At 42.3% G+C, this 16,733-nt stretch overlaps 1 protein-coding gene across 1 annotated transcript in view; it reads right to left on the bottom strand.

Moving 5' to 3' along the window:
- The window catches only part of ano1a (anoctamin 1, calcium activated chloride channel a), an 89,736-nt gene that overhangs the window by 61,118 nt on the left and 11,885 nt on the right, over window positions 1-16,733 (bottom strand). The window contains exon 3 of the mRNA XM_079554895.1: window positions 4,597-4,941. Coding sequence (XP_079411021.1) covers window positions 4,597-4,941 — 345 coding nt within the window. The remainder of the gene's footprint in view (window positions 1-4,596; window positions 4,942-16,733) is intronic.

Raw genomic sequence — 16,733 nt, 5'->3', positions numbered from 1 at the left:
ATAAAATAATGACCGCTGCCAATGGCAATGGAGTTTGTGCTTTCATATCACTCTGCACGTACGTAGTAGCGGACACTATCTCTGTCCCCGTCACTGCGAGAGAAGTTGGGGGAATTGCTCGTGAAGTTAGCGTGAGTCTGACTTTCAACTTTACTTACCCAGAGATTCGCCACCATTCCTCCTCTCCAACTGCGCCTTCAACTAAGTAGCTAGGCTAGCTACTAGCCTTGCTGCTTCTAGCCTAGCAAAACGTTGCAGAGCAACGCGCAAACTTTTGGGAACTATTTGTCGCGGAAGTCATTAAATAAACCTTTCGACCTTCATAAAAGTGTACGAAGTTTATGTTGTGTGTGTTCAGTTGGCAAATGGCCGTATAATAAGCGGGATAATGTATACATTATCCCTTACTTAAAACTCTCCCTACGAGTTGGCCTTTGCGGAACATTAGAGGATATGCTCACACTTGTAAAGCACATGAAAGAGCTGCATGATCACGGTCTTGGATAACTTTAATTTCAGACATTCTGAGGTTCATTTGATTTGACTTTGGCCCGTCAGTGTAAGTGCAGAGGGTAACCTAATCAAAGAATTTGTCAGTGTAATTTAATACTTCTCTTAACTCTACCACCGAGCCACGCCTCTGCAGCAAGAGGAACAGGCCAAGTGAGGTCAGCACCTCCAGAGTCCAATACGAACTCCACAAAGAGAGTGCAGTGTCGCTCAAAACACTGATATATTTAATACTCAAAAATTTCAACGCACCATGTCAAATACAGACGTTTTATCAAAGTTACCAGGCCTCAAATGTCTACGGTCATGTGAGAACGTGCCATGGACACACACACGGTGGACAGACAAGATATACAGGAGAACAGTCAATTTGTTCAACCTGACGCCGCTGGTGTCAAAATCAGCATGTAATGGACTGTGATCTGAAGATCATCCTCCCTGTGATTTCCTTTTCCAGACCACCTGTCTACATGTGTCCACTGCTTTTCCTGGTTCCTTTCACATGAGCCGAGTTTGGTTTCTTTACATATATGGAATACATGGAGAATTACCAACATCTGGTTTGTGTAAATACAGCACCTCTACAAATAGTTTTCATTTTCTCTTCTCTTGTAAATATGCATTGCATTGTTCACAGAGTTGAGAGAAATTGTCCCTCTGTTCTGACTTGAGATGAAACAGTGTGGTCTGTGCACTTTGTATGAGGGCCAGACAGATGTGGAGTTTCGGGGTCTGATACCGATTCAATATTACCAATATTATTAGTCATTTCATTATGTATGTACTGGTATCTCCCAAATATGGACTCATTCTCCTGTCTGGATTTAAATGTATCCAAGACCAAAGAGATGACCATCAACTTCCAACATGGCCACTCCAACTCTCCCTCACTCACTGTCAACAACGAAATAATAGAAAAGGTTAATTCATACAAACACCTGGGTTCCATAATCTACCATAGACTCACATTCAAACTCAATGCTGAACACATTTTCTCAAAATGTCAACAACGCCTTTTTTTTCTCCGTAAACTCAGCAAACTCCAAGTCCACCCATCCATTCTCGCCTCTTTCAATAAATATTTCATTGAATCCATCCTTACATTCAACATCACTCTCTGGTTTGGTTCACTCACTATTGCTGCGTCCGAAACGAGCAGATTGGAAAGAGCTCTTACGCCAAACCGGATGTGCGTCAGCGTCCGCCATGGCAAGTTGCCATGCCATCCGAATTGGTAAGTCAGTTAGGAAGTAGTTAGGAAAAGGAGCCTTGATGCTAACTATCATGGCCACTTTAGCATTGGGACCTCTGATGCTAACCAACCAGTGATTAGGAGCTATGTGCCATCCCACAAGCCACTGCGCCAAAAGTTCACTAACTGCATAGACTAGAGGTCTAACAGTTGACCCCATGAAAGGTTAAGGAGTTAGTTGCTAGTGTTAGTGCTTAGAGGCTACAATTTGATGGTTTCAGACGCAGCCTCTCACTCACCGCAATATGCTCAATAAAATAATCAAAATCAGCAATAAAATCATCGGTCAGGAGCAGGACTCACTCAGCAGCATCTATGACTCGAGAGTTCTGAGGAAAGGAACCCAGATCTCCACAGACTCCTCACATACTCTACACTCTCACTACGTCCTGTTGCCGTCAGGGCGCAGGTTCAGGTCCCTCCCTCTGGGGACAAAGAGAGCGACCTCCACTTTCCTCCCTACGTCCATCCACCTGCTGAATGAATGACTGTGTGGACCTTGCTCTATCAAAGGCCCACTATATTGTTTTTGAATGTATTTATTATTGCACATGTTGATTGTGTTGTATGTCTGTAGATGTACTGTTTTTATTTTATTTTATTTGAAATATGTATATACTGTATATAAATATGTATTATAATTAGTGGTGGGCCGTTAACGGCGTTAACGTGCTGCGTTAACGCGAGACTCTTATCGCGCAATAAAAAAAATATCGTCGTTAATCTATTCTGAAAGCTGGCACTTTGGCACCTCAAGATGAATCATTTCCACAACAAAGAAGTTGTATGTGACGGCTTTTTCCGCTTACATCCATGCACAAACGGAGAGGAACTATCTCCGCCACCCCGCCGTGTGACAGAAGGTGGCGCTACTATTGGAGATGTTGATGTCATCATCAGAGCTCGTTTCCATCATTTATCCACAAAATCCACAGGTAAGTAAACCTTTATCTTTGGCTCTGAGGCTCTGACGGTTACCCTGACCTTCTACGTACTACTTATATTTATTCTCACTATTTCTGACATTCATTTAGTTCCAATTGCAACTCTATGCATAAGGGATGCACCAAAACCATGTTTTCGAAAACTGTTTTGAGTAGCCTGCAAGGCATTTTCTTCAAACATACTGACTTTATAGCAGACTTTACTCAGCTACATTTACTCATGCGTAAACACTCATCAGTATACTAAAGTATACTTTTAAGAGAAGTTATATCACATTTTTACTTATGCTATATCTTTTTTAATATCATTTTTTTTTCTTGAATGTCACCCAGTGATTTGTTTCTTGGCGCTGATTTCTTTTTGCATTAGTTTTACTACAACTGGATATTACCACTACATGTGGATATTACCATGTGTGTGCATATCAAAACTTAGCATGTAGCTACAGAATTTTGGTCATTTTTGGTCCAGCAGCAGCTCAGTATGAACATGCTGTATCTCTTTATTTACCTCTTTCTGAGAACCTTTTGATTTGTTTTACAGAAGCATTTAGTTCCTAAGTGTGAAACGGCAAACAATCGCCAGAGCCATTAGCATCTGTTTAGCAACATTAGCTTTCTTGTCTTGTAAACACGGCAAACTCAGTGCGGCAGTGCAATGAAGACAACATTTAGCACTGACTGCTTTAAAGAATATAATCTGAAATTAAGTATTGTTTTAGTCAATATTAAGTATTAATCAAGTGTCTTTTGGAATGCAGAGTGGTAAAAGGACGAAGCTCTTTTGGACACAAACTTTCAACACGATTTTACACAGCTTCTCGGTGGAGGCTCCTCTTTGCGATGCAAAAAATGCCAAGTCTTTATCACGTTTTGTTGAAAAGTTGAAACATGATCAAATCCTGTCCCTGGCTTTAAAGCTGCCTTCATGTGCTCTCGTAAATATGGGAAACACCACTTGTTGAGTCATTTCTGCCTGGAAAGGATGGAGCACATGAAGGCAGAATCAGAACACACGTGTGGACAGCTTGCCTTCGGGATCTGTTTCCCTCTATGTGAGGAGAAGAACTGATGTGCGTTAATGGGAAGCATTGTCTCAGCTCCCTCTTCACCACACGCTCATGTGTTAAATGTTTGGGCTGAGTGTTCAGGTCCTGCTCAGGCTGACATTGATCCAGGAGCACACAGGGGAAGTCCTCTCTAACATTTGGATTTACATTGATTGTCAGGCCTGCTGTGTGCGTTTACCGCCGACCAATAACACGGCTTCCAATGCTAAGCACCATTGACCATAATTGTTGCAATATATAACTGGATAACCCCAATTATATATTGCAACGATTTTGGGTCAATTTGCACAATTTGTAAATATTGATGTTTGGTAAAGGTTTTTTTTATACAAAATCTTTGCTCTCCAACCAGTGGCCCTAAGCTGTCAGGAGATCTGCCCTATCAAAGCAGATCCCAAAGATTTTCTACATTTCTTCGGGCAGTTGGTGAGTCACATTTTACATTCTGTTCATGTATGAAAGCAAGCTGCAAACATTTAAAGTTTAAAGAGGACACTCAACCTATATATTACCTATACTTATAATCAATGGAGGAGAAGGGAGACTGAATGCACTGTGCAGAGTGCGCTCTGACCAGGACTTAATACCCTACAAAACATAGTTATTTACGTCAAGTTTGTTCCAATCAGTGAGAAGTTCAGTTTAAATGACCAAACAAGTAGAGGAGAGTCATGACATATTGCCCTGTTCGTATATAACTAACAAGGGCCGGTCTCAACTAAGCGGTTTATTTACTGGCTCTTTAGAATGAACAGATCCCAAAGAAGCAGCTCCCATGACAGAGCTCTGAATCCCCTCATTAAGAAGCAGTGTTTCCTACCGGCTCCTCCTTCTCCAGCTCCAGCCCAGTCTCCCGCAGGTTCTGTTCAAGCTCGTCCCTCTTGAACCTCTTGTCGTCCTCATGGTAATCTTCGGGGTGCTCCTGGGCAGTGATCTCAGGGTCCTCTTTGGGCTGGAGGGGTGCGCGGCTGCTCCTCATGCTCAGACTACGTCGGAGCCTGCGGATGAAGTTGGTATCCCCAAAGCGATTGGAGTGGCGTCGGACACCTGCGGCTTTGGGGATGTGGTAGGCCAGGACGTAGTCTACCCTCCTGCGGCCGTCAGACATGTAGGGCCCCAGGGGCGCGAGTGGCGAGGCATCCCCAGCGTACAAGCTCTTCATAGGCTGCAGGACACAAAGGTAAAAATAAAAACAATAATAATGAAACTGATGGATGGTATTGTGTCTTGGGGCTCTATGAATCACTGACATTAATCTCAGAGATCTGGGATGATTAGTTTTCAGGTTAAGCCCAGTTAAGGGAAAAACTACTGAAAAAGGGTGTTCCACTTTATTATGCAGATCATCATTTTCAAGCAATATGGAAAAGAAAAAGGGTCTTTCTGCTGATGAAAAGCGTGAAATAGTTGAATGCCTTGGTCTAGGTATGAAAACCTTTGATATTTCATGAACGATTGAGCGCAATCATCATACAGATAAGAGATTTGTGGATGATTCAGAGCACACTCCAGTTTGTGCAGATAATGGCACAATATGGACGTTTCTGCCAGACAAACACATCAGATTAAGAGAACAGATGCTACAAAGCAGTATACAGAGGTATTTGAAGCTGCTGGTGCCTCTGGAGTCTCCCGAACATCAAGGTGTAAGACCCTCCAGAGGCTGCAGTTGTGCATAAACCTTCTATCCGGGCCTCCCCTAAGGGGTTAATTGAAGCTGCTGAACAGAAACGGCTGCAACGGGCTAAGAAATACATGAAGACTCATTTTCAAACAGTCTTGTTCACTGATGAGTGCCGTGTAACCCTGGATGGTCAAATCAATGGAGTAGTGGATGGGTGGTGAATGGCCACAATGTCCCAACAAGGCTGTGATGTCAGTAAAGGTGGTGGAGTCATGTTTTGGGCCAGAATCATGAGTAGAGAGCTGGCCGGCCCCATTAGGCCCTTTTAGGCTCCCTGAACAAGATCATCTTCATGCATGACAACGCACCATGTCCTGCTGTAAAGAATACCTCTGCATCACTGGCTGCTATGGGCACAAAAGGAGAGAAACTCATGATGTGGACCCCCTCCTCCCCTGACTTCAACCCTAATGAGAACCTTTGGAGCCTCAACAAAAAAAAAACTTCTATGAGGGTGGGAGGCAGTTTTCATCCAAACAGCAGCTCTGGGAGGTTATTCTAACATCCTGCAAAGAAATCCAAGCAGAAACTCTACAAAAACTCACAAGTTTAATGGATTTAAGAATTTTGAAGCTGCTATCACACAAGGGCTCCTATGGTAAAATATAACTTGACCTGTTAACATTTTTTGAAATGGCTTTTGATTTCAGTATATATGACCTCCTATTGCTGCAAATTCAACAAATGACCATTCAACCTGGATAGACTCAAACAGACGAAAGCGGTGATTAGGAAGATTTATTGACATGTATATTAGTTTTGGCGATCAGACCCCGGCGGTAGACATCGATGTATGAAGTCAGTATGGATAAACAGCTTGTAGTTAGGGATGCCTTCCCCCGGAGCCTGGACACTGGTGGTGGTATGGAAGATCCGTGAAGCTGCAGCAGGTAGAAGCCGTGGATGGAAGAGGCGGAGATGGGGTGGAGGCGGGTCGCAGCGCAGCTGGGAAGTGAACGAACCATGATTGCTGGGGCTTAAAAGCGGGACCGAGGGCGATGATTGGCTGCTATGGAGGTTAATTACAAGCTTTAAAATGTATTGAAACGATGAGTTGCATAATAATTTGGAACAGTAGATTTTGAGGTTTTTACATAATTATTTTAAAAAAAAATACTGTTATCACTAGGACATTTTTTCCACCACATTTATATGATCCTCTACCAGTTAAAGACTTGAAAATTATGCTGACTCTCATTTGAGTTGACAATTTAGAAAATCTTAGAAAAATGTCATTTGCATAATAATTTGGAACGCAGTGTATACTAGAGACATTTACAGCCTGATCAAAAACAATTGTCACCACACAAAAAGTTCACACGCTCTATGTTTTGGCTGATACCAGCACCATTCCCTGTGGCATCCTTTCAAAAAGTTTCTGCAATGACAAAAAATCCAGTGTCGCTTTAATTTCCGGTAGATTCTTAATGGGGATTAAGATCTGGACTCAGTGGTGGACTATCCATCTCCTGCTCTCTGAACCAAACTTTCACAATGTGAACCCTGGCATTGTCATCTTGGAATATCAGGGAAGAAGAAGGTCACTGATGGAATAACCTGGTCATTCAGGGAATTCAAGTCACCAGCTGATCGCATTCTTTGGGTACATGTTGCTGAACCCAGACCTGACCTTCTGCAGCAGCCCCAGATCAGGGGCCTCATTTATCAAGCTTGCTGCACACAATATGTGGCCAAAACTTGGCGTGGCTGTTCCTCTGCGCCCAAAGGTGGTATTTCTAGAAAATAAACATAACGTGAACATTGCGCTCTTCCACGCAAACTAAATAGCTGCTGTACGAGGTATGCACTTTCAGAAACACTGCTGAGAGACGGGGAAAGCATGATTTGTTTGACAGTCATGTTTGGTCGTTTTTGAAATGCTTTATTTGAACATTACTTTCTTCAGAGATGACAAAGATTAGAATGAAATAAGCACCTTATCACAATGTTTCTGAAAATTGGTGCGTAAACACATGCACGCTCGTACCCATGCACATAGCCTATGCGCACTGGCGCCTTTTACTGCAAGCCACTTTAGCAGATGATATAAGAGGAAAGGAAGCGACAAACAAAGGGAGCTGTGTGGGACGGGGCACTTCATAAAAGAGGGAACAGCTTTTGGCGAGTTTCAACATGCAGCAGACAGTCCATTTATGAAGAGCAGTGCATTTACTGTACGCTACACTGCACTGATGCACTTCCTCATACAAGCCCCTGGCCAACCAGACGACCGGCCAATGTTTACAGTGAAAACAACAGCTCCAAGTGTGCAAGAGCTCAATTATTGACATGGATGTACCTAAAGTCAGAGTTTGCTTTCGCCTGCGGACACACAGGATAAATAAATAAATACATGTGCAGAACTGAAGAACTCAATATACAAGTGGAAGTTTCCGGTTTCATGGGTTATGAAGCAAATGATGGCGACAAGGATGACCTAGGACAACATGAATGACCTTAAAAAGAACTATTCCATCATCTTTTAGCTTCAGCTCACCTCGTTAGCTTTGTAAGTCACAGGTTTTGAGATCGGTCCCAGCTGATAACACTTTCACTTACACATGGGCCACTATGCACAGCCTCCACAGTCAGGGCTGACTTATGCAAATGAATGAAAACTGCATTATTTTTCCACACTGTTTACTCATTCGGAGACTTCTGTGTGATCTTCTCTGGAGTACATCAGAGCTAACTGCGGACACCATGGGACACTTCTCTGTACCTGTTTGGTACAGCACAATGAATGAATGAATGAATACCTCAGTCATTATTTGATTTACTTGTGCTAATAAGATATTAATAAGCATTAGTAATCTTCTTAAGGTTAGGGTTAGGATTAGGGTAGGCCATGAATAGCCTTTTTGTATGTTAATAGATAATAGTATAACAAGCAGCTTATTAATATCAATATAAACATTATTATTATAATAATTAGGCCCGAGCAACGGACACGCAACGGACGGCGCCTATGGTTCCAACGTCATTAAAAACGGGGGAAAAACTATTTCTCTTTCCTCTTAACCTGCCTCCTCACGCTCCAAAAAAACAGGTGAAGGTTTTTGATATTGTCCATCGGACCAACCCTACTACAAATATCATGAAAAATGGTCTGGATTGTTGGCACTCTACAGCTAAATCCCAAAAACTCAATGTGTTAAAAAGAGTGTAGGCTACACTTGTTCCTCGCCCGTAACAAACTTACCACTAATTTGGAATTACAACAAAGCAAATGCCAACAGAGGGACAGAGCTAAACTGTTTCCCGGCTGATTTTCTCATTAATGTTAAATTAAACTAAGAGACTTAAATCTAATGATACTGTACTGTGATGTATTCCTTTCATTTTAAGAAAGTATCTGTATTCTTAGTTCCATCAAATGAAAGAGTAACTGTACTGAGTATTCTAAATACATATATTCAGTTACTCCCCAACACTGCCAACTACCAGCTCACAACTGTTTTTAGTTAATTTCTTTGTTCATGTATGCCTTTAACTGCTATTTGCACCATTTGGATCTGTGATTGTTTATGCTGATAAATAATATACTGGTAATACAACTTACAAGGTTATAAAGAACTGGTGGTGGCTCAGGTCAAGTGTCGTGTTCAGGTTAGTAGTAAGACTCTTGTTAAAGGTTCGAGGTTATATTAGGGAAGCCTTTGGAGAAGACAGTAGCAGCTTACCAACACCAACAGTGAACAGTGAATGGAAAGCCACTTTTCGTGTCCAATCCAATATATTGTTCATGCAAAAGCTTGAAAGGCAGTTTAATGGACTGATTTGCAGCACTTTAAATCCTTTTTGGAGCACTAGCTTTCAGCTCCAGCAGTTGCCCTCTATTGTAGCTTTGTCATCATGTTAATGCTGTCTGGAGGAACTCTGATTCATCAGAGCATTTGGACTTTCTGACATTTGTTATTCCCATTTTGATGAAAAGTCCTCAGCAAAAGCTAAGAACAGGGATGACTCATGATTTCAATATGGCTGCCCAGCGAACAGCCCTGCAGGCCTTAACGTGTCCACTCACATCCATCCGCATACAGATGAGCACGGCTCCTCCAGCAACTGCACATACGACAGTCCAATCATCTGGACTCGTACATCCTTAAGCATTTGAGTCAAACGTAACCAGTGGCACATGTTAAGCCATGCTTTAAGCAGGGGCAGTGATTTCAAACTCATCTTAGTCATTATCTTAGGTTTTGTCATAAAATGCAGCATTGATCTAAAACAAGTCATTCAAAGTTTGTCTTATGGTTATGGTCTGGTTATGGGTACGTCATGAGCTCTCAGGGCCCTTGACTCGAGAGTCAGTGTCAATCCATCCACAGGCAGCAACCTCGGAGCAAACTAGTTACACTTTCATTCCTCTTTTTTAGCGAAGAAAGAACTGCTACCACTATCAGCCTCACTGGATATAGCCATGATCATCTGATCATTTGTCATGGGAATAAGTTAGGCAAACAGCTGATCGTTGTTACTTGGCTGATGGTGCAGCTTTTGGGACAAGAGCACGAGAATGCGACTGAACTCTGAAGTAAATACAGTTGAAAGTAGAGTGGTCTTGGGTAGGGATGTCACGGTTACCGGTGTAGCGGTAAACCCCAGTAAACGGTAATAATTACTTGTTTTTGAAAAAATACTGGATGGACACTGCGCCCGCGGTTTAGGCAAAGTGAGCCTTATGAGCCGCCGTCTCATCTGCTGAAGTTGCCGCGCAGGCGCACTCTGTAGCTAGCCTGGCTAACACCAGACTAAAATCACAAGTGATATTTAGTCTGGGGACCACCAATTCATTTTCTCGTAGGAGAGGTGTGGTTTACGATCGTCCATACTCGTTTATTGGGCGATACGAAAAAAAAAAAAAAAAGTCTCATGCGTCTGCACGTAGCCATGGCCAATCGTATCATCGTATGAGATGACGTATGACGTACCCGCTGTAAACTTTTGAGCTAAATTATTTAGAACAAGGTCTAAAGCTTGATCAAAAAATACCATCGTGTCTGCTGCTGTCACGTTGGATCCGTAAATAAACTTTTTTTTTATTATCCGTAAATAATCTACAAGCTTCCATATATCGAATAGCGCGTCATCGTCTTGCCGTCCCTCCTCGCTCTGTGATTGGTTCCCAAATCCACCGGAGATTTCGGCCATGGTCCCCAGGCTGTTGTGCAGTTCGAAATAATTCGAGCGCACACAGCAGCATGGCGTTAGCCAGGTTACTCTGTAGCTATAACCAAAACAAAACTTTCTCGAAGTTGGAATCATGTCCGAGACAACAGGGTCTATCAGCCTTCAGAGACCAAGCCTGAATTCTGGACATATTTTGGGTATTTTAAGAAAGCCGAAGGACCGTCGATAGAAGACAGTTTTCCTGTTTGCAGAACGTGCAGGAAAAAGTGTCTTTAAAGAGGAAGCAATACTTCGAACCTCATGACTCACCTGTGTGACCGTCTCCCACAACTCTATAGCAAGAAAGTTAACGTTAGCGTTTTAGCTGAAATGCTGATGTGGGACTTTGGGTTGAGGGAGAATGTAATACCCTCGAAATGATTAACAACACATCGTTATAGTTCCTTTAATTTGATGTGAAAAGTTGCACTTTGGATAAGGCTTTGTCTGTATTTTTTTTAAATATAATAAGCACTGTTAATTTTTTTTTTTAACTATTTCAGTTTGTGCAGGACTATCAATGCTTTCTAAACATATTAACACACATTAAAAAAAAATACCGCAATAATACTAAAAAACGTGATAATTTTGGTCACAATAACTGTGAGGTAAAATTTACATACCGTGACAGCCCTAGTCTTGGGTCCCACACAGTGCTCCAACAGTGTGAAAACGCCCTAGCACTAAGTTGTTAAAGGAGAAAACTAGCTACAAATCTCAACATTGACCACTGCGTGAATCATGGTTTTCACCTGCAGTGTCTCGCCTTAATGACAGACAACACACAATGCACTTTTTCTTCATCGCATGTCAGTGATCTCTAGCAAAATATTATTTTCCAACAGTAGTTCCTCCTCCTCCGCCCTGGGATGTGGTGGGGATTGCTGCTCTGGTTAAACAATACCAAGAGGAACACTTGATCAGGAACAACACAGTGGACAATGGCAGGTTGTTTGAGAAACACACGCCCCACTATTTGAGCAGAAGTAACTTTCGAATCATCTAAAACAGGTGAAAACATTTACCAAAACAAAAGGTGAAGCAACAGCCACACATCCATCAGTTTGTATACATGGACACAGTGCTTCAACCACACCTGCCAGAACTGCTCACACCATCAGTTCAATGTTCAAGTTAATAAACACAAGCAACAACACCTTTGCTTTAATAAATCCCGTTCTTTCACAGAGCTCCATTAAACGTCATTTTCTTTTCACTTTTGTGCACCGGATAGTCAGAAATACACTACCCCTGCATCCATTCTCCACCAAGATCTATGATGGTCGACTCTGACCACTGTGCAAAGCCTTCTCCAGCACATCCCAAAGACTCTTAGTGGGGTTAAGATTTGGACTCTGTAAAATGCTTTACTTGTCATTACTGTATATTGGTTTGTTGCACAATGTGGCTATGACCGTTTCGCTAACCTCGCGAGAGCCAGTTCTCCTTCTCCCATATGTCAACTTCACTGTAGACCCTGATTTTAAAAAACGATGGTACATTTCAGAGGCTTTTGATTCAAAGTCAGCGGGATTATCACAAAATTCGACAATGCCTTTGAAGCTATCCGCTCTCTAAATTGTGTTCCCGTCACTTAAAACAAAGATGTCCACTGCTTGAAAAACAAATGTGTTTTTGCCTGACATGACATGCCTTAAATGAACAGCACAGGACTTCAAGAATCAAACTTTGAATCATCGCAATTTACATATCAGTTAGGCACCCTTTAGGTCAAATAATGTTCACTGCAGAGAACTAAGCTGTGTCTCCATAGGGTCTAACTGTGTTGAAAACTGACTAACCTACAGATATATTGAATCTTGGGATACTTGAAGTCTAGTCTTCTCTCAAATGTTTGTACTAGAAATAACAATCACATTTGCAGTGTTCTGAATTGTCCTGCTCCGTGGTAAGTGCGGGTAATGACTCTGAACCATCCGCTTGTTTAAAAGCCTCTCACTGCAGCACATGTCGTTATGGAAGCGGAGGGAGAACTGCCTGTCCCTGTTCTTACAGACTGTTCACACTCAACGCAGGTCATAATCAAAAGTTCAGAAACAAAATGTCATCAGTCTGACACAGTGTTTCATAAACTCATGTAACTGCACTATTGTCGAGTGGCACGTGTGTATTACTTAGTAGTAGTTAGGTTTTATCAATTGCTTTGGCTCATTTCCTGAAGCAGTCTGAAGGTCAGAGGTGGACAAACTAAGCCAGGGTATCATCCAATCAGATGCTTTGGCCTTCATGTAAAACATTAGGTGAGTACAGCAACGCTCCAGCCAATCAGAACATGTCCCCAGGGCCCACTGGTCCAATCAAGGTGACGTTATCGCATCTTATTTGAACAACGTCGCTGTCAATCAATCACACACAGTGAGCTGTGTTTGTTCGCCATACCTATCGCTCTTGTTCATTTTAAACTGGAGTCTGTTTGGACGGCACTATCCTTGATCATTGTGTTACTCAAAACTGGGGCTTGTCCAGACTTTCTGCTGCCCACTGCTCCTTACGGGTATCCCCCGTGGCATCAAAGGATGGGTCAAATGCAGAGGACAGATTTAATGTACACTTTATTGGGGACCCTAACCCTGTCTAGATACTAGCCCCGATGTCCGACGGTGAAATACATCCATAAGAGAAAATAAAATGCACAACCCCCTGTGCTCCGCTCAGATGTCACCGTGAGAGTATCTGAGTTCACACAACTCCAAAAAAACACATTCCTGAAGGAGGCACGCCGCAGACACAAGTATAGACGACAACCTAGGTTTATTTCATTCATAAAGCTTCGGCCCGAGCCTCAACAGCAACAGGACTATACAAAGTTCCTGCAGCATACAAACACAGCATCACAAGGAAAAGAAGCAATTTAAATGCACGCATGAATAAAAGCCTAGCGCCAAATAAGGGATCACAACATCGCAAAATCCTGGAAGGCAGGACTGGAAATTGAGGGGGTAAGGGTGGGACTGCATCGTGACATAATGTACCAAAGAGAAGTAAAACCGAATGCTTTGAATAAACAGTAGTGATGGGCGAGTGAAGCCTTTTAACACTTTGAGGCTTTCCTGGCAAAGAAGCGTCGTAAGCTTCGAAGTCTCTGAGCTGCTTCATTCTGTTTGAACACTGACCTCTTGTAGACAATCTTCATTATTGCGCTCCTTTTTCTCTCGCCTGGACAGCCATCTACGCCTGCTTTTGTACCACACAAAAGCATTACTTTGTAAAGAATAAGAAAAGCATTTATTCTGGCTGGCCCACAGCCTGGCGCAGACACTTTCCACTAGAAATGCAGTTAAATGGGAAGTGGGGGAAATACAGCACATTTATTTATCACTAAAGATTTACATATATGGACCAGAAAACACCCGCTTTAGCGCCTCGCTGCTCACAGCAGCATAGTGAAACGCTGTGCAATATGCAACTCACGGAATGAAGCACTTTTGGAGACAGTCACGTGAACAGCTGTTACTGAAACAGGCACTGACGCCGTGTGTCGAAGCAGTCTGCTTCAGAAAGAGTGACACAAGCTCCGGAGCCCCGAGTTGTTTGGCTTAAACGCCGGGCTCACACTGAATAATGTGGTTTTCTTCCTAACAATCACATCAGATGTAGTTTTCATTACGGCGTGTGTGTTGAACACTTAAGGACAACAACAGTATAAATACTGTAAATCAGTGGGTTGAAAAAGTATCCGTACCCCTTTAACTTTTCGGCATTTCGCCACACTATGGTCCACAACTTATCTAAAATCTGAAAAGTGGATGTGCATAAGGATCATTGCCTGATGATTTCTGAACATGTTGACCCAATGATTAAATCGAGTCTACCTGTGTGTGATCTAATGTCAGTTCAAATACAGCTGCTCTGGGATGGTCTCAGAGGTCTGTTCGAGACTATTGTGGAGCAGAAGCATCATTAGTAGTAGTAGTAGTAGTAGCACAAAGCTTTATAGTAAGTATAAAGCTGGGTTAGGTTATAAAAAGATTTCCAAAGCTTTAAACATCTCTCAAAGTTGATGTTCAAAGTTAAGAATAACTTAAAGGAGCTATACCTGATTGTACAAAGAAACAGGGTCACTCAAATTTCAAATTGCTATTTTCTGGTCCAAACTCATCTCAAATTTTCCTAATGCATTTACAACATCAACATTTGTCACAGGGACTGAAAACTTTCAGGGGAGAAAACTGTCACTTCACTATAGCCTGACATTTTATGACTGTTTAAAGGCTTTAAAACCAGTGTTTTTGGATAAATGAAGATCTTTATTTATATAGCGCCTTTCACAGACCTATAGTCACAAAGCGCTTTACATGAGACAATTGTACATTCACTCCACACTCGGTGGTGGTAAACTACGTTTGTAGCTTCAGTTTCCCCTGGGGGAGACTGTCAGAGGCGCTTTCGCGACTACACACGTCTGCGCCAACGGACCCTCTGACACCACCATACATTCACTCACACACATCATTCATCCTGGCCTATTGTGCATGTTTTTAGTGGTAGGGGAAACCGGAGCACCCGGAGTAAACCTACGCAGACACGGGGAGAACATGCAAACTCCACACAGAAAGGCCCGTCCAGGTGGGAATCGAACCCGGACCTTCTAGCTGTGAAGCGAGAGCACTAACCGCTGCGCTACCGTGCCGCCCAAAGCTAAAGCAGTGGTTCTCAACCTGGGGGTCGGGACATATTACATACATATTTTTATTAGCATATAATCTAATATTTTATTGTAGCACGTGTTTACTATTTTACCAGAGTGCCATTATTTGTTCATAATTATGTAGGTTAATGTTCCTATTTTTCACGGTGTGACCCGGTGGGGGGTCACGAACCCCTTTACCTGTTATAATGGGGGTCGCCGCTCCATAAGGTTGAGAACCACTGTACTAAAGGACAAAACAAATGTTATTCCAATAACAGAAAATTAATAAATCAGGGATAGCTCCTTTAACTTAACTTTTGAATATTTTATCTGGGGGGAGTTTGTTGTTGATACATTTAATTGCTCTTGTAACTCAAGTTACGTGAATTGTCTTGAGATGTGTCTGCGCCTTTCCGCTGCCCTCATGAACTCATCTGATATAAATCTGGAATAAAACAATAGTTTTCCTCATTTGGGTGAAAGTTGTTGTCCGTGTGCACAAGTATCCTCTGTGAGTGCTGTTGCGGTGTTGTTTAAATTAGCACAAGTTTGTTTCTGAAATGTACTGGATTGTGTTGCTTGGCTGGCGCCTTACTTCTCCCGGCTCGATCAGGGTGATCCTCTCTGCAGTGACTAATGTGAGCTCACAACATTGACTTAAATACGATTTTCACTTCATTATAGCATTTTCTGTGCAACATGTAAGATTGTGATCAGGATGAGGTTGAAATAATCGCCAAATAGATGACAAAAGCATCACACCCCTGCTTTAAAAAGCCTTGAGCACTTAACACTGAGTGAGGGAATGTTGCACTCTACTTGCAAAGACGTTTAGTTGGAAATTCCTGCCACAGTGAGACTCATAGAGAGCACTGCACGGTTATGTGCTGAATGATCTAGAGTACTGACACAACTCATGCACCATTGAAAAAAGGTGTGTTTTGCCACAAACACTGGAAGGCGTCAGTCTGTTGTTGCCTGACGGATGTCAGATGCTAGTTTAGAGAGCAGGATTTCTCTTCTCCCCTCTGTCCTATCCAATAAAGCCCATGGGCCAGAAATGCTTACACAAAACATATAAATACTGATCTATATCTGCATGAGGTGACAAATTGTCAGTGCTGCCATATGGAGAAAGGCATTTTGACAATTACATTTCTGGGTCTGAAATCTAAATAATGTATGTTAAAGCCTTTGTGTAGAGCAGGGGTGTCAAACTCATTTTGGGTCGCGGGCCGGAATTGAGCTCCCACGGCGGGTCGCAGGCCACATATAATAGAGAAAATGTTTCCAATAAATGAATAATAATAAGATGTGATTTGATCAAAGCCCCAACTTGACTGTAGCTTCATCAATGCCAACGGCTTACACTTGTATTGTACTTTACAAGCCTGTGTCACAAGTTCCTGAAAGTGCAGTAGTCGTTATTCATTCACTTGGTGGTGGTAAA

Source organism: Gobius niger (assembly GCF_951799975.1).
Source record: "Gobius niger genome assembly, chromosome: 4".
Classification (NCBI taxonomy): domain Eukaryota; kingdom Metazoa; phylum Chordata; class Actinopteri; order Gobiiformes; family Gobiidae; genus Gobius; species Gobius niger.
Note: the sequence above shows the minus strand (reverse complement) of the source record. Positions and strands in the feature narration are given on the sequence as shown.